The 27,836-nt window shown below is 38.4% G+C and overlaps 2 protein-coding genes across 2 annotated transcripts in view; one reads left to right on the top strand and one right to left on the bottom strand.

The window, feature by feature from the left end:
• Positions 1-397: 397 nt before the first annotated feature.
• On the bottom strand, positions 398-21,776 carry suclg1 (succinate-CoA ligase GDP/ADP-forming subunit alph). Its single transcript, XM_037104765.1, has 9 exons — positions 21,623-21,776; positions 18,972-19,072; positions 16,224-16,340; positions 15,779-15,991; positions 15,055-15,112; positions 13,686-13,769; positions 9,703-9,854; positions 4,490-4,678; positions 398-889 (listed from the first exon to the last, which is right to left on the bottom strand). The coding sequence occupies exons 1-9, from the start codon at positions 21,654-21,656 to the stop codon at positions 863-865; spliced, it is 975 nt and encodes a 324-aa protein (XP_036960660.1). The 5' UTR covers positions 21,657-21,776; the 3' UTR covers positions 398-862.
• A 2,688-nt stretch (positions 21,777-24,464) lies between these two features.
• cisd2 (CDGSH iron sulfur domain 2) overlaps positions 24,465-27,836 on the top strand; it is a 3,870-nt gene continuing 498 nt past the window's right edge. Inside the window, exons 1-2 of the mRNA XM_037099271.1 lie at positions 24,465-24,743; positions 27,534-27,748. Coding sequence (XP_036955166.1) covers positions 24,641-24,743; positions 27,534-27,748 — 318 coding nt within the window. The 5' untranslated portion in view covers positions 24,465-24,640. The remainder of the gene's footprint in view (positions 24,744-27,533; positions 27,749-27,836) is intronic.

Raw genomic sequence — 27,836 nt, 5'->3', positions numbered from 1 at the left:
AAGCCATTATTTTGCCCACCATTAGAACTGTTATATTTATTTTGTTACACTGATTTTGCTGATTTCCATTACATTTGTCTACATTTTTATCAGTTTATTTGTATTTAGCTGCCTGTAAACAAAATTGGATAACTTCTGTGTATGATAAGGTGCTTTAGAAATAAACTGTCTCTGCCTAAAAAGAATGACAACGAAACCAAATGCTGAAGCTTAAGATCTATGAAAGCACATTCATCCTTACTTTTCTCCTGGTAACCGATTCTCTGTAACTGGCACAGGTTTGTGCTGGAAAGCGTGTAAACACCAAGCCCACTCAACTTGTGATACATTTACATGCCCGTCTGTTCTCCTACATGTCATTTTTTTTGCTCATGTTACTTCAGAAAGGAAGAAAAACTTGATGAGACCACATCTGTTTTATGAACGTTGCCATGGGAAATGTATAGTAACAAGTACAGCAGGAAAACAGTATGAGAAATATTTCTTATTCAGATGGACAGCCAGTGAAATGAGTGATGCATTACAGCAGGAGTATAACAGAATGAAACAGATCACCAAGGTTACCATGGCATTCTTCCCTTCAGCTGTCGACATTGTGTGGAGAAAGAGAAAACTTACATAAAGCTTTTACATAGTGTACAATAACTTCTGTAGGATACCATTAAGACACTATGTTTTATTCTGTTGTTATTGTGCAAGGTACATGTTCATGGCAGAAATCACATTATAAACACTGGCTGTGTGCTTGGTGGTTGAAATAATCGGGTTTACTGTAGGGCAAGTCCACCTCCAGAATCAGGCTGCTCATCTCCACTTCCAGGGCAGAGAGGGGGGTGAAAGGTCAGGTGCCTAGTCGCACAATTTACAACATCTTCCTCTTCTCAAACTCCTACAGAGATGGACACGAGAGAGAAGAAGAGAATACGCAACGTGAAATGAAGTGAGATAGACAGAAGTGAATGATTTATTCATGCAGAATTTACACGGCTCTGTTTTGATTCGGTGTATCAGATCTGCTGTTGAGAGGGGGGGAAACAGAGGTGGCTACAGCTATGGAGAGCCTGTTATTTTTTTCCCCCGATGAGTGCAAATCACGTAACGCTGGACGTGTCACCAAATTCCAGTTAGTGACGCTAAAAAACAGCTCACTTCCTGTGATTGATAGAGGCTACATGTGCGCACACACAAAGAAATTATGATTTATGTGAGGATACAGTTGCTGTGCTTATCAGCACAGTCCAACCATGTGACTACAAAATGAGAGAGCATTACGACAGCCATTAAAAACGATGTAGATATTTCCATATTCAATTTGGGACATATCACACAAACCATAGGATGATAGAACATGTCGTTCCCAGAGAATCTTCCATTCCACAGGAGGAAAGTAACTTAATGCAAATGTCATTTATCAGCTCTACAGAACACACCAGTGCTCATGCACACGTTGGCCCGCTCCCTTTGTTGCTTGTGGTCTACTGCCACCTAGAGGAGGAAATATGTTCATATTTCCGAGACGCTTGAAAGGCAACCTCAGCCTTCTCTAACCTCGACTCTCCGGAGAGGATGAAAACTATGAGGACAGATGAGCTGGGTTAGAAGCGGGAGTGGCAGAGGGTTCAGTAATTAAGGCCAAAGCTGTAGAGGAAATGAGAGGACATGAAAAAAAAAGTAAAGGGTGGAAAGGGAGACAAAGAAAAGGAGGAGCAGGGCCTACATTACATATAGCCATAGATGCTCTGTTGGCCCAAGGCGCCAGACAGTCGCTCAAAAGGTACAAGACAGGAATCATAGCTGTTTGTTTGTTTGTGACAGAGAGGAGGGAGAAAAAAAAGCAGACTCTTTGTGTAAGACCGACTGGGACACGCGACATGACGAGTTGAGAGCAAGAGGGGGAGTAAAATGCCGAAAGTAGAGGTTGCCACTCAAAAAAGACGGGTGAAAACACATCTGGATCGAAACTGTAGAGAGCACGGGAAAACATGACGTGTGAGAAGAGCGAGACATTTACACAACAACAGCTTTGACACACCTGATCTCAGGTGTGCGAGCGGTCAGGATCGTAGACAAAAAAACACTGTGAATACCGAGCATGAGAGGATAATATTATCTGCTGTTTATGATTATGTGTTTCAGATATTTTGTAAACAAGTAAAAGGTCATAATTACTTTTCAGTGCGTATGAATTTAGTCCTGCACAGATAAACATAAGTTTTCTGGTATTTTGTCCTTGCACCAGTGCCACTTAAAAATTCCTTTGGATACCACTGCAAACACTGCATATTTTAATTATCTTCCAGCATACATCATCTTGTTTTACCTGCACACAGAGCCCACCCACCTTTTTTGATGGCAAGAATTCGACATCAGACTTTGTCTAATAAATCGGTACTGACAATGTAGATCCAACTGCTTCATTTGACTAATTTAATTTTCCCAGGGGCGCGTTAGACAACACGAAACCCAAGATCTCGGGCAAAAATGTGATTCAGGCTGCTAAACTTCACTTTAATATAACTGTCAAATGGCTACAAGAGAGTCCTGCATCCTGTTTAAATTACATTTGTGTTAAGTTTGTGTAACTTTGTCAACGAAAACATCTGTTTGATGTACTTGGATGTAATGTTGTTTTTCACAGTTTTAGACCTCTGGTGAGAACTCCATCATCCAACCGTGGCTTGATGTATAATTCATAAACCTTGAATTAAATATGATGATGCATGTATCCACTCTACGCAGATAGAGGTTGTCACCGGCGGTGTCGAGGCCCGTGCAGGTCGGTGACAGCAGAAATCTGATCTTCTCACTGAGGTCTTCACTGTTCGAGCCCACACCTGAAGCGTCTTGTCTCCTCGCGTCTCTTACTTATTACGTCGATCATGACAGTCAATGAAATTAACAGAGATGTATGAACACAATGTGCAGCAAAATGAGCAAGCACGTCGCACGTTTTTCATCATTACACACAATGATTATGAATTAAACTTTGGGGGGGGAAAAGAGGTGTGTAAATCCATATCCGCATGCAGTAGTGCCAGCACTGGTAATGAAAGTATAAGATGATGAATGGGTGTAATACATGCTTTCACTTTTTATACATCTTGTTAACAGTGCTTCCCTAGAGATAAATTGAAATAAAGGGGCAGTGGCGCCAACTCAGCCACTGTCAACACGCGTTTATTAATTCCTGTCCTTGTCTTCTGCCTTTCTTTACGGCATATTAAAAGTTCAATCTCAACTTGCTACTCCTGCTTTTGCTGCTCCCAGCAAACCTTGTAACTGCTCGGTGATGAAAGACTGTGCCACAAGTGAGCAGCGTCACTTTATGTACATGATGAAAATGTGACCTTAGTATCTGTTTAGCTTATTTGTAAAAAAGGTATTTCTATCAATGTCCGCAGTTATGAGTAAAACAAGGGCGCACAGAAATTTAGAGTCGACTGTTTGTGATTGAGTGAAATGTTTCGTTGTATGTTTTTATGTTTCTCAAGCCGAAATCGCGTCGCATTTTAATTTGGAAGCAACAGTACAGACAGGGACTGAGAATAAAGACGGAGATAAGGGAAAAGAAATGAGATGCAAGTCAGACGGAGATAAGATGAGATTGATGGATGAGGCAGACAAAAAAACAACAACAGGGGGGAACATCTAAGCCTGATATATTTGGGACTATATTTTAGTGAATAAAACATTATTTGGAGTGTGTGACTGAGCAGTTGCGTAAGAGTGCGTAAGTAATGGTGACAAGGCAAAACACAAATTGCGACAACTGACAATTATGAATAAAAGCCTTTTAAAAAGACAAAGAGCATGTTACATCTCAGTGTGGTAATGTTAAGTAATTTTTTTAGTGTTTGGGCATAGATGTCTAATGTGTTGAAACTTCATTGTCATTGTGCGTAAAAAGTGATTTGGGTACTTACTCATGAACACGTCTATATTGAGATGAATTACATCAGCGCACAGTGAGTGATCCAAAACTCCTGTGCTACAGATAAACAACTTGTTCCCAGTCTGATAGGACTACTAGCTGTGCCAACTGAGCTGACAAGCTGCACAGCTAACTGAGCTAACTAGCTAAGCAACAGGGTTTGTTGTGTTTTGCAAGGCAACAAGTAGAGTGGTAGGAAGCTGCATGAGTTATTTGCCAGTAAAATAACAATCAGTAATTAATAATCAGGTAATATCATTATGTAGTCGTTTTAGTTTTGTACAGTATCGAATGAAGTCCTTTTTGAAATTGACTGCAAGAGTGCCAGCGAGCTCCTGTCACTATCCAATTCGACAGTGCCAGAATAGGCCAGAAAAGGAAAAATAAGTAATTTGTGAATTATGCAAGACTACTAAGTGGAGGACAAGGGAAAAAAAAGAAAATGAGCATTACCGATCCCCCCTTACAGCACCAAAACTATATGTAGTCATTAGGCAGAATAGCCCCCCTCTCAGTGTTATTATGTACAATACTATCTTGCTGGAGCAAAGGACTCACCTTGAAAATAGTGCTGCCCAGCTGGGCAGGTGACATGCTGACTACAACTCCAGCTGACTGGAGGGCTGCAATCTTCTCTTTGGCTCCACCCTTTCCACCAGCGATGATGGCGCCGGCGTGGCCCATCCTGCGGCCGGGAGGAGCAGTTAGCCCTGCGATGAAGGACACCACGGGCTTTGAATTAGCACCCTGGACATAGACAAGGGAAGAGAAAGAAAAACATTAGCGTACAATGAGTCGAAATGGACAAGAAAGGTGAAGAAGCTTGAGGGAAGGTGTGAGGATGTGAGAGCAGTTAGCAAAGCAACAGAGTGGATGGAGGAGGAGGAAGGAATGGAGCAAAAACAAGGAGGAGGAGGAGGGATAGCAGAGCAGAGAACATTAGTTTTCTGCACCTGCATTTTATCAATTCATTAGAAATTTAACACCTCATGCCCTTCCCATTACAGAGCACCCATGGTAACAGGCTTGTCTAACCAGCCATCTCCGTCTCAGCCTGTTTTATTAAAACAAAGGGTCAATCAAGCCATTTAATTGCATGGGTTGGTGTATGACCAGATAGGGGCTCAGGCTCCTGCCATTTCATATCATCTCATTTCTGAGATGGTAATTAGTCATGCAGGCACTGATTAGCTCAGCGGCTGTCTATGCTGCTTGCTCATTGATGGATGTTACGTTCAACAGTTAAGACCATTTCCAAGGTGAAGAGAGCTAATGTTTCATCTTCAGCAATAACATCATAACCAGCAAGTGGGATGGCGTGCGTGTATGTGCACACATACAGCAGCTAATATTTCATACTTAGGAATAACAACATAATTGTAGAGGACGGCTTGGCGCGCACACACACACACACACACACACACACACACACACACACACACACACACACACACACTCCCGAGCTTTTAACAAAGGCTGTGGCTCATCTGGCAGTCTGCTTCCCGGAGAGTGAATGTGACATACTCAAACAGCCAAAGCAATACAGTGAGGTCCTTCAAAGACACCCACTTTTGCTGCCATTCCAGCTCCAAACTCAGACCTGACACTGGCAGGAATAAGATGGCAGCCACTAATATAAACTGGAGATGACTTTCAATAATTAAGACTAGCAGGACATATATCAGCCAGGGAAATGTTGAGGACCTTGGCTAGAAACGCATCGCTAATGAGACATTAACACTTGCACAGTTAGCAGAGAGATGAAGAGGGAGGGAATATCACTTTTAAGTGCTCGAAATATGTTACAAGCATCTGTTCTGTGCGTTGAAAAAAAAAAAAAAAAATGCAAGCACCACACAAATTAGCACCAAACCCCCACTCAGTATTGAGAAGTCAAATCACGTCCTCAATAAACAAACCACCCTCATGTGAATCAAGTCTTAAATCTACCTCAAACCAAAGGGGTTTAATTACTCTATTAATCCCTGCCTCCCTGGATACTTAGTACTAACAATGCATACAGGGAGGAAAGTCATACTATCATTCACTTTACCCATCTTTTGTCTTCCACTGTTAGCAGTTCAGATATATTACCTTAATTATGCGACCAATAGGGTAGTTCCCCCACCTTTGTGTGCCAACATTACTGGCGGAGGGCTTTGTTCTATGAACACAAAAACAGCCTGCTCCAAGGAACTGCATTCAACTGAGACACTTAATGGCCCTATAAACATGACGGACAGGTTGATATGAATAAAACCGGCACGGGCGTGTCCACGTGACGCTTCTCTACCCTCGGTTTTCCTCTTGACAACAACCTGCACAAGTCTTTAGTCTTGTTTCTGGAGAATTACAAGGGGTTTAGCTAAGCTCAGTGGAGACGGGCTTGGCTGAAATAAAATAAAAAAATAAAAAAAAGGGAATCAGTAAACCTCTACGGTAGCTTAGGTGCCAAATACTCTGACCTACTTGATATGCATGAAGCAAATTCTAACATGGTTATTCTGTGTAAAACCCATTTCTGACTGGAGAAAGCCTGTGAAACTCTGGCGATGACAAGCACACCTTTGATACAGATGACTCTTTAAAACCGTATTATGCTGGCAGACACTGATGAAGACTGAACCTTGAAATATGCCCCGCATCATAAAATCTGACAGCACAACCGAGCGGGAAGTATAAGTTTGTTCTCTTGAATTAAGGCGTCAGTAGATAAACAGTCTGCAGTAAGTCAAATGTAACACTGATGGATACCGAAATCAATACTTCTTCACCTTCTGGTATGATGTGTGTTTCTCAAATAGGAATTCAATATATTTAATGTTGCATGACACAAATCAATCATGACACTGGACCTTTAATTTCACTGAGCAGCCCGTACTTAATGTCTCTCCAATGTGGCAGGATTAGTCAAGTCAATGGGAGAGAAAAAAAAATCTCAATTAACTTTTTCCTGCAAGTGATGGCGTCATACATGAGCACAGTTTAGTTTATTTCACATGAAATATTTCACATTGCTGTAGTGTCTGAGCTTTTGTCATTGGTCTGAAGTGGCTGGGGCTTGGTTGAACAATGATGATGTAACGTACTGAGCGCCAATCAGGAGTGACCGAAAACGGAACCAAAATTTTATGACAGGTGATAATCGCATTGAATTCTCATTTTGTTTCACTCAGCCTGACAAATTTTGTTTTCCTGACAATTTTTTGTCAAAATTATCTGAATGACTCTTCTTTCCCATCAATGGCATTTTCAGTGGACACAGAAGCTGTGAAATGTTCATTTTAGTGTCATTTCTAAAGGTTGACTTTCAGGAACCAGTGCAGCTCTCATGCATTCAACATTTTGTAAACATACTGGTCAACTAGCTATGATCAGCATGTAGTGTTATTATACTACTAACACCACTACTGGCAGTGTCTAGAAAGATTAGTTTTAGTTTTAAATAAAACAAACAAATAAATAAATAAAAACCTAAATTGAAATGACTTATTAATTTCTTTTAGTGGACAATGGCAAAGGACAGCAAATACTGCATGTTCCCTGAAATTTACAGTTTATGATCTATTTTTTTTCTAAACCTACGTTGGTGTCACACAGTTCAGACAATGTGAGCCTGCTTCTCATCTTACTTACTGTAATATTTCTATAAGGCAGAAACTTGAGCTTTTCAAATATAATTACAGTTAACATGTACATCCAGATCTTGTTCTACCCAATCCAACTGCATGGCCGATACAAGTGGAAGCAGGAACACTAGTGGTAATAACAGCCCCTTTAACTATGCTGATTATTGATTGAAAGTCTTGTCCAACACTGTTTTAGGGAAATACTAAATACATGTTTTACTACATGCGAATTAACAAGAAAATTGAAGTAGACCAGTCGGAATGATTATTTTTGCATGAAACTAAAATCATGATGTTCATGTGTCATTTGTTAAGGTCTGTACAGAACAAGATTTGTAGGCCAGAATCTTTGCAGCGCTACAGTACCTCATTATGATGCGTTTTGTCGCACATTCTACCTTCATCAAAAAAATAAAATTAAAATAAATCACAGCTCCTTGCGATTTGGATACGGCATTTAGCCACACTGTGATTATAATTATATCTTGATTAATTGTTTATTTAAAAAGGAACACAAAAGCTACTTTCACAACTGATAACTTTTACAGGAAATTAATTAGTACAATTATTCAATTACTTCAGAGAGAACTACCAACTGCAACTCATTTTTAATCTCACCCATCCAAACCCTGATTTGTCGACTGTTGATTGAACCTATGAAAATACCCTTCAATGATCACAACACAAGACCTATTTATACAATTCTGAACAAGTCTGAAATGTGAGTGGGAGGTCTAACGTGGGCCACAGTCAAACAAATCTAATTAAACCATATCTACTGCGGTTATCTATAAGAGGTTAAACTCTTTATAAATAATGTTGAGAAGATGATTTTCTGCAAACGTTAACTCAGTATTCAGAGGCTTAAATGAGCTGCTCAAATGAGAGATGACCAAGTTCTGAGTGTAGCTATCAATAAGCCCATGCAAGATGATAATACTGACCAAAAAAGACATCTACCTCTGAAATGCAACATTTTTCTATCTACATTTGTCTTCTGAAAGCAGAATAAAGTTTTTCATCAAGCATTAGAGTAAGCAGCACACTTCCAGCTTCTCTTGCCAGTTCAAGGCTACGAACTCATATCCCAGGTAGCATATAGAAAGTTTCTCTATACAAGAGATCAAAGTGCTAAATCTCATAAAGAAGCTGGATAAATCTTTTTGATCATCAGAGAGCAGATATAATCTATCATCAAGTTTAAGTCCTCACTGTTTTGCAGTATTTATTGATTTTGGCTGAGCTATCCCGCTGCTCTTTTCCAGCAAGACTGTGCCCCACATTAATACAAATTTCACATAAGGGAGCTGCCCTAGGTGAGTGTATCGGTGACATGAATTCAAATGTATTCAAATTAGGTAAAGTTAAGTTTGCTCTGGACTTTGGGCTCATATTCAAAATAAGGTCCAAATACTCCATTTCATGTACAATGTTCTAGGCAACTGACTTTCAATGGAAGATCTGCAGCTTACTCCCACGCTCTGCTGGGCTGTTTTCATGCGAGATGTCTCTCACTGTCAACACTCTGGGTGATTGGGCGTGGTGGGGGAGGATTGGGTGGGAGGTCGATGGTGTTTGTACTGTATTTATTGAGTGAGAGAAGTTATTCTCCTGAGAGGCCAGCGGGAGATTTGCATTCATTAAAGCAGCTGAGGGCAAATCAAGTCCATTACTCAACTCCAGAGAGCCATAAGCACACTCACATACACAGAAACAAACACGTGCAAGCTGAAAAAAATTAAAGATTGGAAGTCAACTGTGAGGAGCAAAATGGCAAGAAGAGGTCTGCTGAAGTTAAAAATGTCAATTACAAGTTCTACGTAAGCCAAGTGGCCCTTCAAATCATTCCTTCATCCCATCTGTCATTCTTTGTCTTCATCAACAGATAAAAAATACAAAATTTGTGAGGAAGTTACCAAAAGGACACCTCCATAAAATTCCACTTTGTTCTAAACTTATGATAGTTTCGAGTATTCACTGCGGCTGATAGATTTGAAAGGGTATGACTAAGAGCTAAATCAGACAAGAATGATTTTTTTTTTTTATAGGAACAGATATATCTGCAGAGGTGATGCGCTGGAGCAGACATATCACAAGGAATATGAAGTAAAATAATGGCTGTCCAGTGTGTTATTTTCTTACAGAGTTGTGCTGTTTGAGATACTCTGCTGCATTCTCCTCAGCGTTGCCTCCGATTTCTCCAATAAGGATGATGCCCTCCGTCTTGGGATCCTGCAGGAACACCTCCAGACAGTCTATGAAGTTTGTGCCATTGAATGGATCGCCGCCAATACCTTGCAGGAGACAAAGCAAACACTTGCTGTATACTCGAGACTCTCAGAGGAGGATTCCTGTGAATATTTGACGGTAACATAGCTGCTGAGCGGAATAAGAAGCAGCTTTTTGCCTGATTCAGTCTGATCGTATAACAGTATTAACTTTTAATAGTTGTTCAACCATTCTGCAGTGTGTGAATCCATTGTCAAGAGATCATATAATTTACCAGCTTGATTTAGTTCAGGTTTAAAGACGTAGTGTGAATTTCTTGTCTAATGAAGGTCCACAATTAAAACTCTGTATTTATAATAAGCTTTTTTACCCACCTTTTGTTTCTTTTTCAGCTATATAAGAATTTTTTAAATGCACAAGTTGTTATTTTTGGCTCTAGGGGTCTCGCAATCATATAATAAAATCAAAAGTCGTAGTTTGTTGACATCACATTTAGTGCGGGAAAAAGGGATTTGTTGTGTCCGCTGTCAAGCAACAACCACTGCCAATGAAAATCCTCTACAATTACAGATTTTGCTGGGTTGCTCAATGTTGAAAATGTTTAGGATACTCAAAACATGTTATTAATTTTTAGTGTTTTTTAGACGTATTATGTTAAAAAAATGACACATTTTCATTCAGAAGCTTTATGAAGCTTTCATTTGTGAATTTAAAATATCTGCGAAAAACAAAAAAGAACAGAAATAATTGCAGAACTTAACTTTGGAAAGAAGCTTTAAACAAGCTGATATGGCAAACTTCTTCACAAACACATCAGACAGATATGGAGCAAAATATGAATTATCATCTTATAACTTATAAGATTAACAATAATTTGGACTTGTGTTTATTATTTATATGGCAAAATCTATTTAAGTGGTAAATGTGAATCAAAATATTAAAGTTGCAAAATCAAATGGACCAGCTGGACTCACAGATTGTTGTGCCCACATATTTACAGAGACGTGTCACCACCACAAAATCCCTGTTGCATTCAGAGGATGGATCATGTCCTGATGCGAACAGAGAGCAGGACTACAACAGGACTAAGAGAGGTGGACTCTGTGTTTACATGATTTGTATGGATGTAAATTACTGTATACACGTTCTCTGTTTGTGGGGCATGAAGGAGTTTACAAACTTTGATTCTGCTAGGCAAACCTGCTCTGTATAATGACAAATTAACTTCAAAAAGCTGCTGAATCACTGAGGGGAACTGCAAAATTGTCTGAATTTGTTTACTATACATGACTTATAGCAAAATAATATAATTTTAATATATAGTATATCATATTATTATATTATTGTATGATATATAATATTGCAAAAAATATTGTGATCCATGTTAATATAAAAATCTATCAAATCAATAAAGCATGCAAAAAATTAAACGTCTGAATGCTTTCCAAAGCCACTGTCAAATAGCAACTTTTCAGAAATAAAAATAAAAAGGAGGTTATGCAGAAGAAAGAGCATTTTACAATTTTTAATTCAAAGTCACTTCAAAGTTTGTTTAATGACATAATTGCCCCGATACACGGTTTATCTCTGCACAGTGGTTTAATTATGCATTTCCTTTTGAAGCCAAGGAACATGATTTACACAGTTTTTTCAAATCACAAGGGACCAATAATAATTTTTTAAAAATAATTACAGTGACACAAGGATCTATAAAATCATGGCCAAACCTCCAGAGGACAAATCTTCTCAGACAAATCGTCACCTAAATTCATAGTCACACTATTTTAAAAACCTGCCAACACCCCCAAAAAAAGAACCACATTACCAGCAACAAAGATGACAGTGATTTTAAATATTGTATTAACTGTAATTTGCTGTAGCCCGTGGGTCATGCTCAGACTTAAGTAGTTGCCAGCAGAGCCACCAATAAAACCTCCTTTAATGAACTCTACAATATTTAATACTGTTGCGGCGCTGGTTTCATGAAGTCTGGCTAGAGGACATGCCGTAATTAAAATGTCTAAATAATAATGGAGCTGGAGTTGTTTTTCAGTTAATTTGGGTGTCCAGCCACCCCTTTAATATTGACTTTCTGGTGGGAGAGAAGTTGGTCAAAGGAATTTGTTTTTGTAAAAAAGTTAATCTTATATTTGCTGTTTTGCCAAGAAGAAATAGAACAGGGTATAATGGTCACATTACATCATGTCTTGATGGTGTGGTGAAAAGGAAACGGTAAATATTCCTATAATGCATAACTGCTTCAAAAGAACAGATGACAGATGTGGTAGCTCAACTATCATTTCACTGACAGCAAGGAGCAATTAAAGATTGATGAATAAAGAAGTTAATGTGACATTTTTTTCAGGATAGTAAGAAATATTTATCTATGTAATCTTCAGGCTGTAGTATAAAGTGTGTGCATGTGCTGTTAATCTATTACAGAGAAACAATGCTGTAAAAAAGTGTGTGAAAGGAAAGTAAGGTACCGACAGAATGGGTGGATAATGGAAATTTTCCACATCTGTTCTAGAAAATTGCAAGATTACCTGCAATTCACATAAAACGTATGCGTGAAAATAGCACTTCCAAAATGTAGGGTTTAAGTGATTCCAGTATATGTATGGACAAATATATTTTCTTTGCATCAGAAATGGGGTACACAGCTTTTCTTAAGACTCCTATACGTCTTAGACTTGCATACGTCTTCCTGCACAAAATAATGGTGGTAAGCTCATTTCCCTGTCATTGGTTTGGAATCCATAATATTTACACACATCCAATTTAACTCGTCTTGGTGTGGGATAAAACACAAGCAGGCTGGTGGCAGGCTTAGAAAATACAAAATAAATCAGGAAACCAGTATAGGACTGCATGTCAGTGAGTCAGACAGCTTTTTTCATTCATGTGAGGATATTCACAATTAACTCCATTCATGTTGATGCTGATCACAAAATTCACCACAATCGACTTGCTGAGAGTGTTTCTCATCATGATCCGGGGTAAAATATTTTATCATCCCATTCTTATTTGCCAGTTTTGAAAACATGTTCAAAAAAAGCGCTACTCCCCTCAGTGTTTTTTTTTCATAACTGTGTTTGCATTTATGTCGACAACTACAGCAAAACCTGCTTCAGGAAATCCAGGTTCAGTGTAATCAAAAATGTGCATGAGGTAAAAAAACAAGCAGCAGCTAAGACACATTCATGACAATAATTCAATATGAATGCCACGGCCTGTTTAAAATATTCATAGAACGCTTTAAAACAAGGTATTTCCATTTTGAACCTCTCTCTTCTAAAGTAGTAATATAGAACCAAAAGTTGTACTCTGGTTTGTGCACTTAAAAAAAAGTACACTTCCCCATCATGGAGAGATGAAACACACTGTCTTTAGGACAAAGAGATTTTGCATCCGAATCACTTAATCAGTCTATTCAATTTCACTAGTGCCCTTCAAAGTTAGCAGCTACCTCAATGCTCAGATCCGATAGGAGTAATTTAAGCAAGGATCAGAAAGTGGATGAGTGCTTTCTCTATACAAAGCGTCTGTCCTATTCCCCGGAATGCATAAGCATTTGTAAGAGATCCAGTAAGAGGACTTTTGATGTCCACTGGCATTAATGTATGAGACTAAAAATCTTGTAACTCGCCATCACAAAGAGGCTCAAATTAAATGCAGTCATGTAATGTCAAGTGGCCATCCTGTCCTCAAGTCAAACGCAACACACACTTGTATACTGAAATTTCTTCAAGCCACTCATGAAGCGATATGCTGTTACCAGGATCAATTTGTTCCTTCAGTCCTAGCTGCTTGTTTGAAATGAATACAAAAACTACAAGCTGTATTACTGTTTGCTAAATTTAAACTCAGAGTGCCACATGTCAACTGAAACTTACCAATGCAGAGTGACTGGCCCAGGCCGACCTGTGTGGTTTGGTGCACAGCTTCGTATGTCAGGGTACCCGATCTAGACACAATGCCTGAAAGAATGAGTCAACCAAATTATATTCTATTATTATTTCATAGTGAATTCATTTAAAACACATGACTGATGATTCCACAAAAGGACCTGTTGTTATCAACGAAAGTCTGACGATAAGAAGCACTATACCGTATGTTCCTGGAGGGATATTATAAAATACTGTGGTAAAAATAACTCTGCATCCCTTTCACAGGAAAAGCTGCATTTTTACCAGTTATACAGGATACCATGTTTAAGCACAGATACAATAAAGTAATTTAGATTATTGACATACAGCAAGAAAATCTGCAATCTTATTAGATTCATGGATTTATGGAATATCTTCATCTTTGAATGAAGTTAATTGGAATGAAGCCATACATCTGGTAGATATATGTTATACTTTTGAAGCGGTAAAGACCTAAATTAAGGAAATATTCAACCACATTATGAACACAATGAGTGTGTTCTTTGTTACTTACTGTTACTGGCTGGATGACATATATACAGATACAGATATACCTGCAGTAACCTAATAATAGTATGGCTGATACATCATCCTAGCTAGGCAATCTATTGTAAGGCATGGGACTTGTGTGTTCACAGAGCACTGACAGGGCATTTTTTTGTTTGTATTTAGCTGTGTAGTAAATGTTTTTATCTGATTTGATGAGAATAAATGGAGGGAAAGGGTACTGTTATAAAACATTTTTTTTTACCTTTCTTTCACAAGGTATAAGATAAATCAAAAATATATCTTTTTTTTTGGAAAATCAAATGCAGAACACTGCTCCAATCAAGGATGATAAGTTGATATAAAATGCAGCTTTCATTTTATGTCATTTATGTTGTGACAGAACAAAAAAATTAGATCACTATCACAGTACATCTCCGTAACAGCTGTTCTGTCTGTGCTTTAGAAATGATGGCAGTTGAATTACTATAAAAGCAGCCTTCTTGTAAAGGTTCACTGGTCAACAGCATCACACACCACTTATCAAACTGTCAACAGCAGAAGCTCCATTTAGTGGAGTGCAGCTGTAAAAAAAAGTTTAATTTGAGAGGAAAGGTATTCAAGTTTGTTTTTCCTCTCTGTTCCATCAGACTTCAGTCTAGTTAAGATTGCTGTTGAACAGTCAGCAGATGAATCTCTGTTAATACACACATTTAAGCTGTCATAACACAAACATACTTTAATAATATAAACTTTTAGCATCGAAAAGATTACTTGTGTTCTCTTTTATTGATTAAGTGCATTAACATTTAAACAAATAATGTTCACAGACAAATTTAAGAAATCTCACCAACTCGTCCTTTCTTGTGAATGTGGCCTGGCATGATCCCGATCTTGCATTCTCCAGGCTGCAAAAACATTCAAGATTAAAAGATTAGAGAACAGTGACTGTGACGTAAACACATCTGATAATCGTTTTTAACTTTATTACTTCTGCTCAAAATCAACTGTTGTAACCTGTTCCTAAACTAGAGGGACCATACCGATGCAGATTACTAGTAGGACACCAACACCCAATATTTGGAACATAGGGATATTTGGCAATATCCCAATATTCATGATATGGCGTTGGTGATCCACTAATGTGAATGGTGCAGTGAAAATTAAGCCTTTGAGCTTTGTTAGTATGTCACAAGATCAATTTAAATAACCAGAACAAATTCAGTGATGATTCACTGCAAAAATTTGCATGAGAAGCGATCATTTCATCAACTTCAAATTTCAGTAAAGCCAAAAACCCCAAAACATGGGATATTCAACCCATATAACTAAGATTTTTTAAAGAGTGTCAGAAAACACAAAAAACACAAGTTTAATCAAGTCATGCTGCTTTAAATATGTTAGTTTCCTTACATCACGTTTAAAAAGACAACAGAATATTCATATGTTCAATCTGAATCACGCCTAGATCCAGCGACTTTTTTACTTTCACCTCTCCCTCCCTGACAAAATGTGTCAGTATATAAATCTCTGTCTGTATGTCAGTATATAAATCTGTGTGTGTGTGAGCTTACATTGATGACTCCTGGGCAGTTGGGGCCTATGAGGCGGGTGGTGCCCTGGCGCAGGAGCCTATGTTTGACTCTCACCATGTCCTGCTGGGGGATGCCCTCGGTGATACACACCACCAGAGGCATCTCTGCGTCGATGGCCTCAATGATGGCCGCTGCCGCGAATGGAGGGGGTACATAAATCACAGTGGCATCTGCCCCTGTGCCCTCCCTTGCCTGAGGAGAGTAGAAAAAAAGAGACTTGGATGGTGCATTGAAAATTCTAAATGTATGAAATAGTGCCACCTAATGTTTCCTTAAAATTATGTATAAAGCTTCGGCAGTCCTTCACTGGTTATTTGCAGCAAATCTGCCAGTTACATATCACATATTTCAGTTTGTGTGTTTAATAAATGTACAACACATTTTAAAAAGGAAAAACAATGGATTGGTAATGTGTCATACATACCTCCTTGACTGAATTGAAGACAGGCAGGCCGAGGTGCGTCTTACCACCCTTGCCAGGAGAAACACCTCCAACTAACTGGGAGCCATAGTCGAGAGACTGCTGACTGTGAAATGTTCCCTACGGGGCAAGAGGAGTCAGTGTGTATGAGAGTGTAATGAAGTGGGGTGCAGCCACTTCTGTGGCGTCAACCTTGAGTTATCATTACAGACAGAGAGGAAGGAGGAAATATGCTGCCATCCAGGATTAATCACCTGTGCTGCATGCAGAGTAAAGGGATGGATACAGAGGTGAGGCTGGGTTCTTCTCTGGGATGCAGCTACTGGTAAATAATATCCAATGAGAAGGAATAGAAATGTTTCTTGACACATAAATAATGATGTAAGCTAAGTTTAATCTGCTTGCAGAACATTTGAAAAACAAATCAAAAGCAGATTTTGGATGTTTTCCAACACCAACTGTAAAATATCTGCCAGGCAAGATAGTTTGCAAAAATATTTCACGTACTGTCAGTCCTATGAAGGCTACAGGGAACCTGACTGAAACACTTTATTCCTCACATTCATGAAGTCAATACTTTTGCTTCAACCCAAAAAGAAACCCATCTAATTCACAATATTACATTTAAGATGTGTTGCTTGCCTGATATCTTGCCCTCAAAAGATTCTTCTACACATTATATTTTCATTAAATTTATATTGCTATTACTAAAACACATGTTTTTGGTTCACTTGTTTCTATCATACATCTGGTGGGTGTATGCTGTACTTTTGAAGAGGTAAAGACCTAAAGTAAGGAAATATTCAACATTCTTTGTTACTTACTGTTACTGGCTGGATGACATATATAATATAAAGGAATGTTTAATTTATGTAGCGACATGGTTAGGTGGCTAGTGAGGGGCCTCACTGTCCTTCACACTTGGCATACTACTGTGGACAGACTTCCGTATTGTTGTCCACTGAAAATTGCAGGGACTTGATGATTTGTGATCGTGTATGATGTAGAACAAACTGTATAAAGCTGGTAGAATGTAAATTGTTGTTATAACTGCATCCATGTGAACACTGATTTCTGCTGATATCAGATTTGCATTGTAATAGCACTGTTAAGTTATACAGTTGAACTAAACAGGTTTTAATTCCTCTATTCATCAAAGTGAAGATGGATTAGACGTACAAGGTTTTCCTCATCACTACATTAAGGGGGAAAAGGAAGGGAAATTTAGAGGTTAAAACATGCCGGTAAAGACAAAGGACACTGTTGTTGGTAATCTCTGTTATTACTTGCTGCTCTTAGTGTTCTGTGTTTGGTACAAATACCTCCACCAGGCCCCATTTGAAATGAAAATCAAGATAGAGGAGCAATAACACTAAAGGGAGGAGGTCGTGTTTTGGGAGGTAAAAATCTTCTGAGCGGATCGCAGCTGTACTTTCCCAGAAAATTAGTGCATCAAGGCGGTGTTAATTGATTTTCTGCTGAACAAATCCCATCAGTCAGTAGTCAGTTAATTATTACTGAAGATGCTGAAACAATGTAGATAAAAGAGCCAGGGGTCATAACTACAAGCGCAAATAAATGACCTTCCTGTAAAAATTATAACTAGCCTATTAAGAGGAATTAGAAGCTATGAATCAGCATTTTTATTCCAAATTGGAATATACCCCTTCACCCTGCTAACTTTGCCATTTTTGCTGGTCATTACTATCGCAAATGTTGGGACAATAAAGTTGAAAAATTGCTTGCTTATCAAGCCAGAAAGACACCACAATGTGCACTCTATAGCGCTTGCTTCATTTCTCATCCTTTTCTAATTACCCGGAGTGTTCACTGGAACTATATTTAACAACCTTTTATTACGTTGAAGAGAAAATGGAGGATGAAAAATGGAATGTACGCAAGGACAGAAGGGGGATATAAATCTGTTAAGTCCACGTTTTCTGGCTTGTTGAACACACTTGCCAAGATTTTTATTCTCCTTGACTGGACACGTTTCAAAGTGAATCACCTTAACATTTTCAAGGATTTGAAAAATAACTGGGAGGATCAACAAGCCGCCACACAAACATTACTATTGACTAAAACAATGACTAACAGTAGTCAAGGATGGAAAAAAAATAAAAATGAAAATGAAAATCTCCAAAACCTGCAGCAACCAAACCGGAACAAACCAAACTTACAGGCCTTTAAGGCAAAGAAACTGCAACAAAAATTGCACAAATCCGACAGGAAACTACAGGACAACGGGATGAGTTAGAAAGCGGATGAGTTTCATCTTTACACAGATCTGGAAAAACACTCCCTTTCTCTCTCTGTGAATTGTACTTAACATGACCTAGAACTGTGATTCTGTTTTTCCCTATTGTAATTCTACAAGTGCCACTACTGTCTATCATCTTTAATAGTACATTTTGTCCAACCAACAATCAAAATGGAAAACATTACTTTGCTTATCTTTATTTACTACTATAAAAGACAGATAAAAAATGAGCAAATCCTCACATTCAGGAAGCTGGAACCAGCAAAAGTTTGACATTTTATGCTTGAAAAATGACAATTAATCAATTATCCAAATAGATGCAGATAAACTAATTGATTAAATCGACTAATCACTGGAGCAATAATCCTTCCCTACAGAAAGACACACTAAGAATGAGGTATTGCACATTTTAGTGAGTGTGAGCAGGAAAAACTTGGACAGTAAAAAAAAATGAAATGGTGTGCTGGTGGTAATAACTGGTTAGTACAAACCTGCTTCCCTGTGAAACCTTGGCAGATGACCTTCGTGTTCTTGTTGATGTAGAGGTTCTTTCTCGATCCTGTATAACAGTGCCTGACTCCACTCTGCTGCACTGTATGGACAAAGAGAAAAGGAGGGTGACATCGTCATGTCAAAATGAAGTATCAAAACCTCACACAGTGAAATCTTCCTATTCACTCACAAGAGCATTAACCACATTGCTCTGTTTTGTCAAAAAGGCTTACTTTCATTAACCTGTGCAAACACACAAAGATAAGTGGTCGGTAAGGATGTGAAGAAAACTCAAACAGAAAGTATCTTTCTCTTCACAGTGAATGGTGAAAAGTTCAAATAGAAATTTTCCATTTTTCTTCCAGGAACTCAAAATGTTTTAGCAATCAACACTTATGCAGTCATCTTTTATTGTTGCTGAGCAACAATCCCAGCCTCTCCTCAGACTTGCCAGCTGACTTTTACTGCACCTGTGACCACAAGCATTCTTCATTTTCCAAGACGTACTCTGAACATTTTTAAATTACAGACTGTTGCTTGTGCTTTGGAGCATAATGATATAATGATGTCAACCACTGAGGGAAATGTAACACATGGAGAACAAATTATGTCTAATTACACTGACTGATTGGAACTGCTGTAGTATAATTTACTACTGAGTGTAATAATTCTACTGATTTAAAGAAAAAAAAAAGAAGGTTATTACCAGCACATGTTGTATACAGTGAGCTAAAATGAAACATTATTTGAAGCTGCATTAATATGCGGTTGATGACTGAGATCTGAATTATATGTCTATATGCCATGTGACAAAGTCATAGGGACAAAACCCACAAAAAAAACTGTCAACCACCTCTCCAAGTTTTGGACTGTTTTAGCCAGTGTTTTGCCCTTCAAAGAGACATATTTACCGAAATATTTTCAAACCCCAGGCTTATACTGTACATGCTGAATGAGAGCGCTGCAGTAGAGACATTCAGGTCAAAGTGCAAGTGAGGAGGCTCTGTTAAGTTTTATTTCTACTGTGAGGCAAGCTACCTGACTGCAGGTATTGTATTACCATGTCAACTTACAGGTGAAACTACCTCTAGCAACATGCTGCACAATCTCACTACCACACAGGACACTAGACAGATGTTCCAACTAAACTTGAATACAGCTTTATATGTCTAACATTACAACCACTTTTCTCTAATCAGTTTTCCAGGGACAAACGCTACTGTAACTGCTCAAGTATGTTTTATGGGTCATAATCAGTTGAGGAGAAAATATGCATCCAAAATGCCACTTTTCCACATTTTTTATATAAGCTAACACAAGTACATATGAGGCAGAAAGCTTCATTGTACATACAGCTGTAGTTATAACCAGCTAAGGGGCTTGAACATCATAATGATTTATCTAATCTTGTGCTGAAATGATTCACAGAGTTATTGATTGATGCACTGAAAGACAAAGAAGCAGCATAGACTTGATGAAAATGCAAAAAGGTAATGCATTTGCTGGTTCCAGGGTGCTGAGAACATGGGGTAGCCTATTTCCGCTGTTTTCTGACACTTTGTAACTACTTAACTAACCATTAAACGTTAGGGAAAAAATCATGAGCTGCAGCCTAAAGCTCAAACAATTAGAAATAGGCAAGATTTAAATCAGATTTAGCTCCATAAACATAGGTTATGATCATGACCCTCAACCCTCCTCCTCCTCCTCCTCCTCCTCCTCCTCCTCAGTGAACTAGTCTGGCACACACAGATGCTTTAGCACCTTAAGCTAATTGCTTTAATTTATTCAAACAGGTGTTCCCTCAATCACATGGACATAGGTTCAGCCCTGCAAGAATATAAGCGTCAAACAAAGGCTGCTGCGAGTAACAGAGCGAAGAAGAAAGAAACTCGACCTTGAAAGTTAAGTGACTTGCTTCACAGAAGCTCTAAACAAAAACTTTGTTCAAACATTTGTCAAAACAGCATTTTTTGCTTTGCAGTTTCACCTTCAGTGATTGAACTTTAGTCCACTGTCAGTGCTTCAGTCAAGAGACATCTTATCAATGACAATGTACAAAGTTCAGTTGTCCACTTGAGCGACATGTCCGACAACATTAGCAACTGCTGAATTACGATCGTAGCCAAATAGTCCAGCGATGACCGCTGTAGTCTTGTCATTGCATCGTCTCTGGCAACATTTTCACACAGGCTGTTGACAGACAGACTGACTGAACAGCTAATTTAGATTCCTCCACTGCTAGGTGCAGACTACACATGAGCTAGTTACTATTTAAACACACAAGTCTAGGTGAAATTGGCATGCTAACGTTATAATTAGTGAAGAGGACACGCAAGGTCGAAGATCAACACTTGCTCGGGTCTTGGAGGTTAAAGTTAGATTTCAGATGGACGTTAGCGAAAATGTAGCTAACTGTCATTGAGCTATATCAGCACATACGTTTTCTATGGACAGGCTAATGTGGCTAACTAGCCTAGAAGCTAACTGACAGCCAACCTAGGGGAGCTTTGCTAGCCAGTGCAAGTCTGAGGGAGCCTGAAAAGCTGTGCTAATGTACCGAACAGAGCCATTGAGTGCACGCCTGTAACAGAGAGTAAACTGTCAAACATTTCAAGTCATTAAAATAAGATTTTAGTTAAATACTTACAAAGCAGCCTGGCAAACAACCTGCTGTGAGACATCTTCGGTCATTCACCAATGACACCGGAGGCTTAGGACCCGACACACGGATTTTAGCTGACTAAATAAATCCCCGTCATATCTGCATTTTAAATTTTGCTTGAAACATTGTATTTTTTTTTCTCAGTTAACGCCATGGTTTCAGCATGTGTTTATAAATGCGTGCCTATGTTTTTTTCTTGCGCTATGGGTAAAGGTACAAAAGACAGATACCGGCATTAAAATTACTCCAGGCGAAATAGTGGGTAGCTTCTTCTCACAATGAATTGTGGGTACTGTAGGTCTTTACAGAGTAGGTGGAAAACACAAAACAACATACCAACACTAGAGGACGCGTCTAACACATGGATAACTTCAGAATACGTCACACTGGTACACAAAAAAGATAAGATAAAAATAAAAAGTAAGCTTGGAAGTTACGTCTTGACCCCGGATGCAGTAACTAAAATAAGAATAAGAATCTTAAACTTGAACTAAGTATATTTTGTCAGAACACTTTGCACTCATTTAAACATTGTATTACAGTCATATAAAGATAATTTTAAAAAGATATACTCTATAAAGTATGTGCTGTTGAACTATTCACAGAATCAATAGTGATGGGTTCAAACAATATTTGACTGAGCCATAATTATCATAACTCAGACTATCATCAAAAAATAAATTCTTCATTTATATGACAATTGTCTTGTTTTATTGTTGTGTTGTTATTACAGGCTCATTGAAATTTTGCTCAAAATTGCCCTACCGTGTGCAATGAGCAGGATTTATTTGCCGTGACCACAAAATTCTCCACATTGTTACCGTGGAGAATATTATAGGAAGCTGAACTAAAGAGTCTCTGATTTCTTCATGTTAAATCCTCTTGTAAGCATGTCATGACATGCGATGATTGTGAGTTTTAGAAGAGAACAGCATTTCCTGGAGGTTGCCAGGGATTTGGTTGGCAATTTACCATATGTTCGATGAGTCAGTGATTGCCAGTGGCTAGAAGTACATTTACTCACATAAGGTTTTAGGTGCTGGAGCTTTCCATTTTGTGAGATTTGTTCTTCCATCACAGGAAAATACTGCAAAATTGCTTTCTAAATGTATCAGACAGTAACTTGTATGATCAATCTGTACCAATAATTCTTAAATACAGTAAATTGCTGTAGTCGGCTTTATAATACTGTTTAGATATCAACACCTTAGTAATCTACAATAGATTCATACTGTAATAAATAGTTGCTTAATAAAAAAGTTACTGTAATAGGAAAATGACACGCAACGTTCACTCGTAATGAAAATTTGGTATATTCTGCATTTGTGGAGAATCTGAAAATTTAAAGAGCAAGGGTTAGTCTGTTTTACTTGAAGTCTGATGAATTCATGGTGTCCCAGGTCTTAGTCCTTCAGCCTAGAGAATTGCACGGTCTCTGTAACAGTGTCACTTTGTTCGAGCAGGCTGAATCATATTTCCTTTTTCTTTTATTGGATCTCCACATTTACCTAAAGGAAAGTTAGATTTGTTGTGTTGCAGTCTCAGTTGCTACACCCATAACCAGCTTACATAATTGCATATAATTAGTCAAAGCCAAGCTTGTTTTTCTCAAGACCAAGAATTTGAAGTCTCACACTACAACTGGAGCAACTTCATTTGCAAGACATTTTTCTCTCATAAACTCTATGTCTGTGGGGCATCCAGATGGTGAATGAGTGCATTAAATTGTTCACAGTAAGTTACCATTGTACATTTCAACATACAGTCATATTTCAGGTTTTAGAATTAGTATGGCAATATAATCCGCTTTCTAACTCTATATGTGTCATTTTACAGAATACTGCAATAATGATGTATATCATTTTATGGCAAATCTGTTGAGGAATTGTTGGATAATTAACCTCATGACATAACACGAATGTTTATTGCTGACTTTTTCAATAAATTACATAGCTGACAAATCATGGTACTCAAACTGGTGCAAAATCAAGAATCAGAAAATTGACTACAGTGGCCTCATAAAAACAATAATTTTAAAAGGATAGCTCCAGTGTTTGCTGCAAACTCTATGACGCTTCACAAATCTATATAAAATCTCATATTAGCCCCTCATAACATCACATATACCAACCTTATTAGATATGGTCTGAGATACCTGGGACAAAAGTTGATGCACCGGTACTCTCTGGGATGTAGAGGCTATGAGTGAGAAGCAGTATGGGAAATAATGTAGTACACTTAATGTAGCCAATTACATTTGCAGCTCTCTGGCTGTTCACTCTTTGCAAAAGGTTTCTGCAACACTGTAAAATTATCTCAAAAAGGCCAAGCTGGATCGTCCACAACGACGGTGCCTTTGGGTGCACCTCCAATAATCCGTGAGTAATGTTCTTACCACATGACACCTGGACTCCGTAAATTTAAATACATACTGAAAAAATGAAAAAGTGATCAACACATAGTATGGAGGTGACTTTAAATAATGGATAGCATGCTAACTCATTCAACAGCCAGTGGTTGCAAAGACCAACATATGCTGTAGCAACATACGCAGGCTATGCGTCTCATTTTGTCAATAAACATTATTAGAGCATAAAATACATATGAACATATGTATTTATTTAAACCGAATGTCATTAACTGATTTGATTTGGTATAATATATAATATACCGGTATATTTACTTATTTGACCTTATCTTTGTAGTTGAAAGCGAAGTTTACGAGGAGCCCATGAAGCAGGCAGGACTCAACTGGAATTTAAGTTGTCCAATCAGCAGCCACCAACTCTTCCAACGCTGATTGGCCACGCTCTCTAGCGTCACGGGTCGTCGCAACGTGTATTCACAAACACGTTCCCGCGTTTCTTCGGTGGTTTCCCAGTTCCGCCGTGACAACTTACGTACCGGTTGACAGCCTGCATTCCGAAACGAACGCAATGACATGAACGAACCCCAGGAACTACTCGAGTCAAACACAAAACCTGCCGCATTGAGCAATTCAAGATGGTTTTAGAAAGTATTTCAAGGATAATAAAAGTCCAGCTTCCAGCCTACCTCAAGAGGCTTCCGCTTCCGGAGACCATCGGCGGATTTGCGAGGTTAACAGGTAATGAACCGCAGCACTTCTTGGCTGTCCTGTGAAGATGACTCCTGAACTCAGCGGGGATACTTGACTTACAGCACATAGCTCTTCAACCTTTAGCTAGTCTGCAGGCGACAGCTTAGTCCCAGTCATGCTGTTGGACGACACTGTCTGACAAAATCTGTGTGATATCCTCAAGTGCTGCTTTAAAACTCCTCATTAACATTTGATTTTGTTGTTCTTATCAGCGACATCAACTCAGCAATGACCTTATTTTGGTATAAAGTGCTTGCCGCCCCCCACACAGCTGGCTAAGTGTGCTATTGTTTAAATGCTTATATGTTTTCAAACCTTAAACATAAAGTGTCTGCGTGAGTTGCAGCCCCGTCCTCTGCCAGTGTAAGTGAAACCGTGCTAACTCTAACAAGTGGAAATGTGCTGCTATGTTTGTCTCCAGCACAACATGTAACCAGCTCCGTCATACAGTGATGCACAGCCACGACAGTTGAAGGGAACATAGAGTCTCAGAGCAAAGCCTACTTCAAGATCAGTGTCTCACAACCTTTCCAGGCCTTTCACTCCATGTTAGGTCCCAAGATCTAAAAGTTCAAGATAATTGAAGTTTAAAAAACATATAATAAAAGCAAATGGAACCGTTCCAGTCTCTTAAAACTGGGAAATTGCTACTTTTATTATTCATTATAGGAAATATGATTTTCTCTAAAGTTTGGACTGTTCAGAGAAAACATGGCATTCAAAGACCTCACTATGGGATTTAATATGGGAACTCACCAGGCTATTTAATATAAAAATAACAGTGTTATACCTAAAAGTCATACTGAAAAAAATCTTAAAATGTAAATGTATTTTGTTAAAACTTTAACTTGGTAAAAGTGAAAGACACCCAAATGGGTAGTGTTTGAGTAAGTCTTTTAGTATAACTTTACATGTATTTGGGTATCAAAAGTACAAGTTTAAAAATTAAGTTAATACCTCGTATGAAAAGTATTCTGAAGAGTTCCCCGCACCGAGACACACATCCCTTTTTAAATTTACTTTTAAGATTTAATTTAATATTTGCAGTCCTCCTACTTTATACTGTACTGCACAACAGTTCCCCTCAGCCTCTCCTGGACAACGTCATAGCTTGTGGCATCTCTTGCACCTGTTGAACTGAGAACACAAAAGCTGATTCACAAACTTATTTGCAAGTCTTCAAATGACCGGCCTCAACCAAGCACTGGGGGGAAAAAAGGTTCTCACCATTTCGATTTCAGTGCAAGTGACACTGTTTAAATAAAGGACAGCAGCCTTATGTGCAGCATGGGTTTAGAGAACTAGTGAAAGTCTACTTCAACTTGACCTTTTGGCACACACAGATCTGTGGAAAGTATCAAATGAAGCCTAAAAATAGCTCAAAAAGGTAGAAAAGCTGAGCTAGTCATGCATTGCTGAAATGCTCTTGTGACAATTTACATGCTAGAACCATTTGTGCAGCAAAGGCATTGATACAAAAAAGGTAGATTTTAATGACTGTGGTGCGTAGAACTAATCACTGTGGCTTGTGAATGTCTCGCCATTGAATGTATTTTGAATGAAAACCTGTTTCTGAAGTTGTGTTTTCATGTGTCATAAATTAACAAACAGTCGGTGCAGATGAGAAGATGAAAGATGTATTAAGTGCTGCTTCATCTGAGATATAATTCCTTTAAAGAGATTAAGGATTAGCAACGTCCCATTAGGCATGAAATCCCTTTATTGAAAGCATTTCAATTGCCGTGAGAATATTGTAAGATGTTCTGGAGTAAAACTGGCTGCTAATAGTGAAATTACATAACTGTTTAATCCTCACGGTCCTCTGTCCTCTGTCCCCCCTGAGTATGGTGGAGCAAGTGATGGGTTTCCCTGAAGCGCTTTACTGGGCTCAGTGGGGCATTTCCCCCCTGCTGCCTGCCTGAGAGTAATGGAGGAGGAGAGTAGAGATAATACACAACAAAATGTGAGAACTGTAACACACTTTGATTTTTAATTAGTTTTTTTTTTTTTTACTAATCATTTATACAATAGATGTAAGCAAAAGTTGTAAAAACAAATGTCATTCACAATTTCCAAGATCCTAAAGTGATGTTTTTGACTCCAAGACTTGACAAATTCTGACATTTAAGAAGCTTAAACTAGCAGATTCTTGACATCTTTCTATAAAAAAAAATCACTGAAAAGATGAGTCATTTATCAAAATAGTTGCCAATTAACCCTCTTTTGATTAACCAATTGATGAATTTACAAGTTATTGCATCACAGTGTATGTATTTGAATGGTTTACCTAAGAACTTTTTATTTTATTTTCAAAGTCTGAAGTTACTGAATTACATGTGATGAATCTTGTTTGTTAGTGGGGAAGGCTCTAATTGAGTTCTTTAGTGGAAATTGATTTTGTGATTGTGAATGAAGTACAGCTTCATCTAATGGTTATTTCCCTTACTGGTTGTCAGTTCTGTCAGTTATCTCCTGAATAAGAACATATTTCTGTCTATAAAATGTCAGAAAACATTTTCCGAAGGTTGAAGTGATGTATAAAGATGGCTTAGTCTGTTATATTTCTGAATGTAAATGTATTCAATTTACTTTTATACATGATGAAGAAAAGCAGCACATCCTCCGGTTCGAGAAGCTGGAAACTCCTTGACTCAAACAATTGAACAACACTCAAAATAGCTGCTGATTAGTTTATGTTTCAACACAGTTTTGCCTGTAGTTATTGTACATTTGTGTGTGTGTGTGTGTGTGTGTAAAATGCTTGTAATTTGTCCACAGTGTCTGAGTGGCTCCGGTTGCTGCCCCTCCTGGGTATCCTCGCTCTGCTGGGCTACCTGACCATTCGCCCATTCCTGCCTAAGAAGAAGAAGCAGAGAGACAGCCTGATCAACCTGAAGATCCAGAAGGAGAACCCCAAAGTGGTGAATGAGATAGACATCGAGGACCTTAACAGTGCAAATGTCTGTTACTGTCGCTGCTGGCGCTCCAAAACTGTAAGTCAACGGGTTATTTTTCCACGAAAGATATCACAGTTGATTGACATAGTTATTTTTATTTGTCACACATATCAGCTAGTGTGTT

Source organism: Acanthopagrus latus, chromosome 1 (assembly GCF_904848185.1).
Source record: "Acanthopagrus latus isolate v.2019 chromosome 1, fAcaLat1.1, whole genome shotgun sequence".
Lineage (NCBI taxonomy): Eukaryota > Metazoa > Chordata > Actinopteri > Spariformes > Sparidae > Acanthopagrus > Acanthopagrus latus.
The sequence above is the reverse complement of the archived record's forward strand: the minus strand, read 5'-3'. Positions and strand labels throughout refer to the sequence as shown.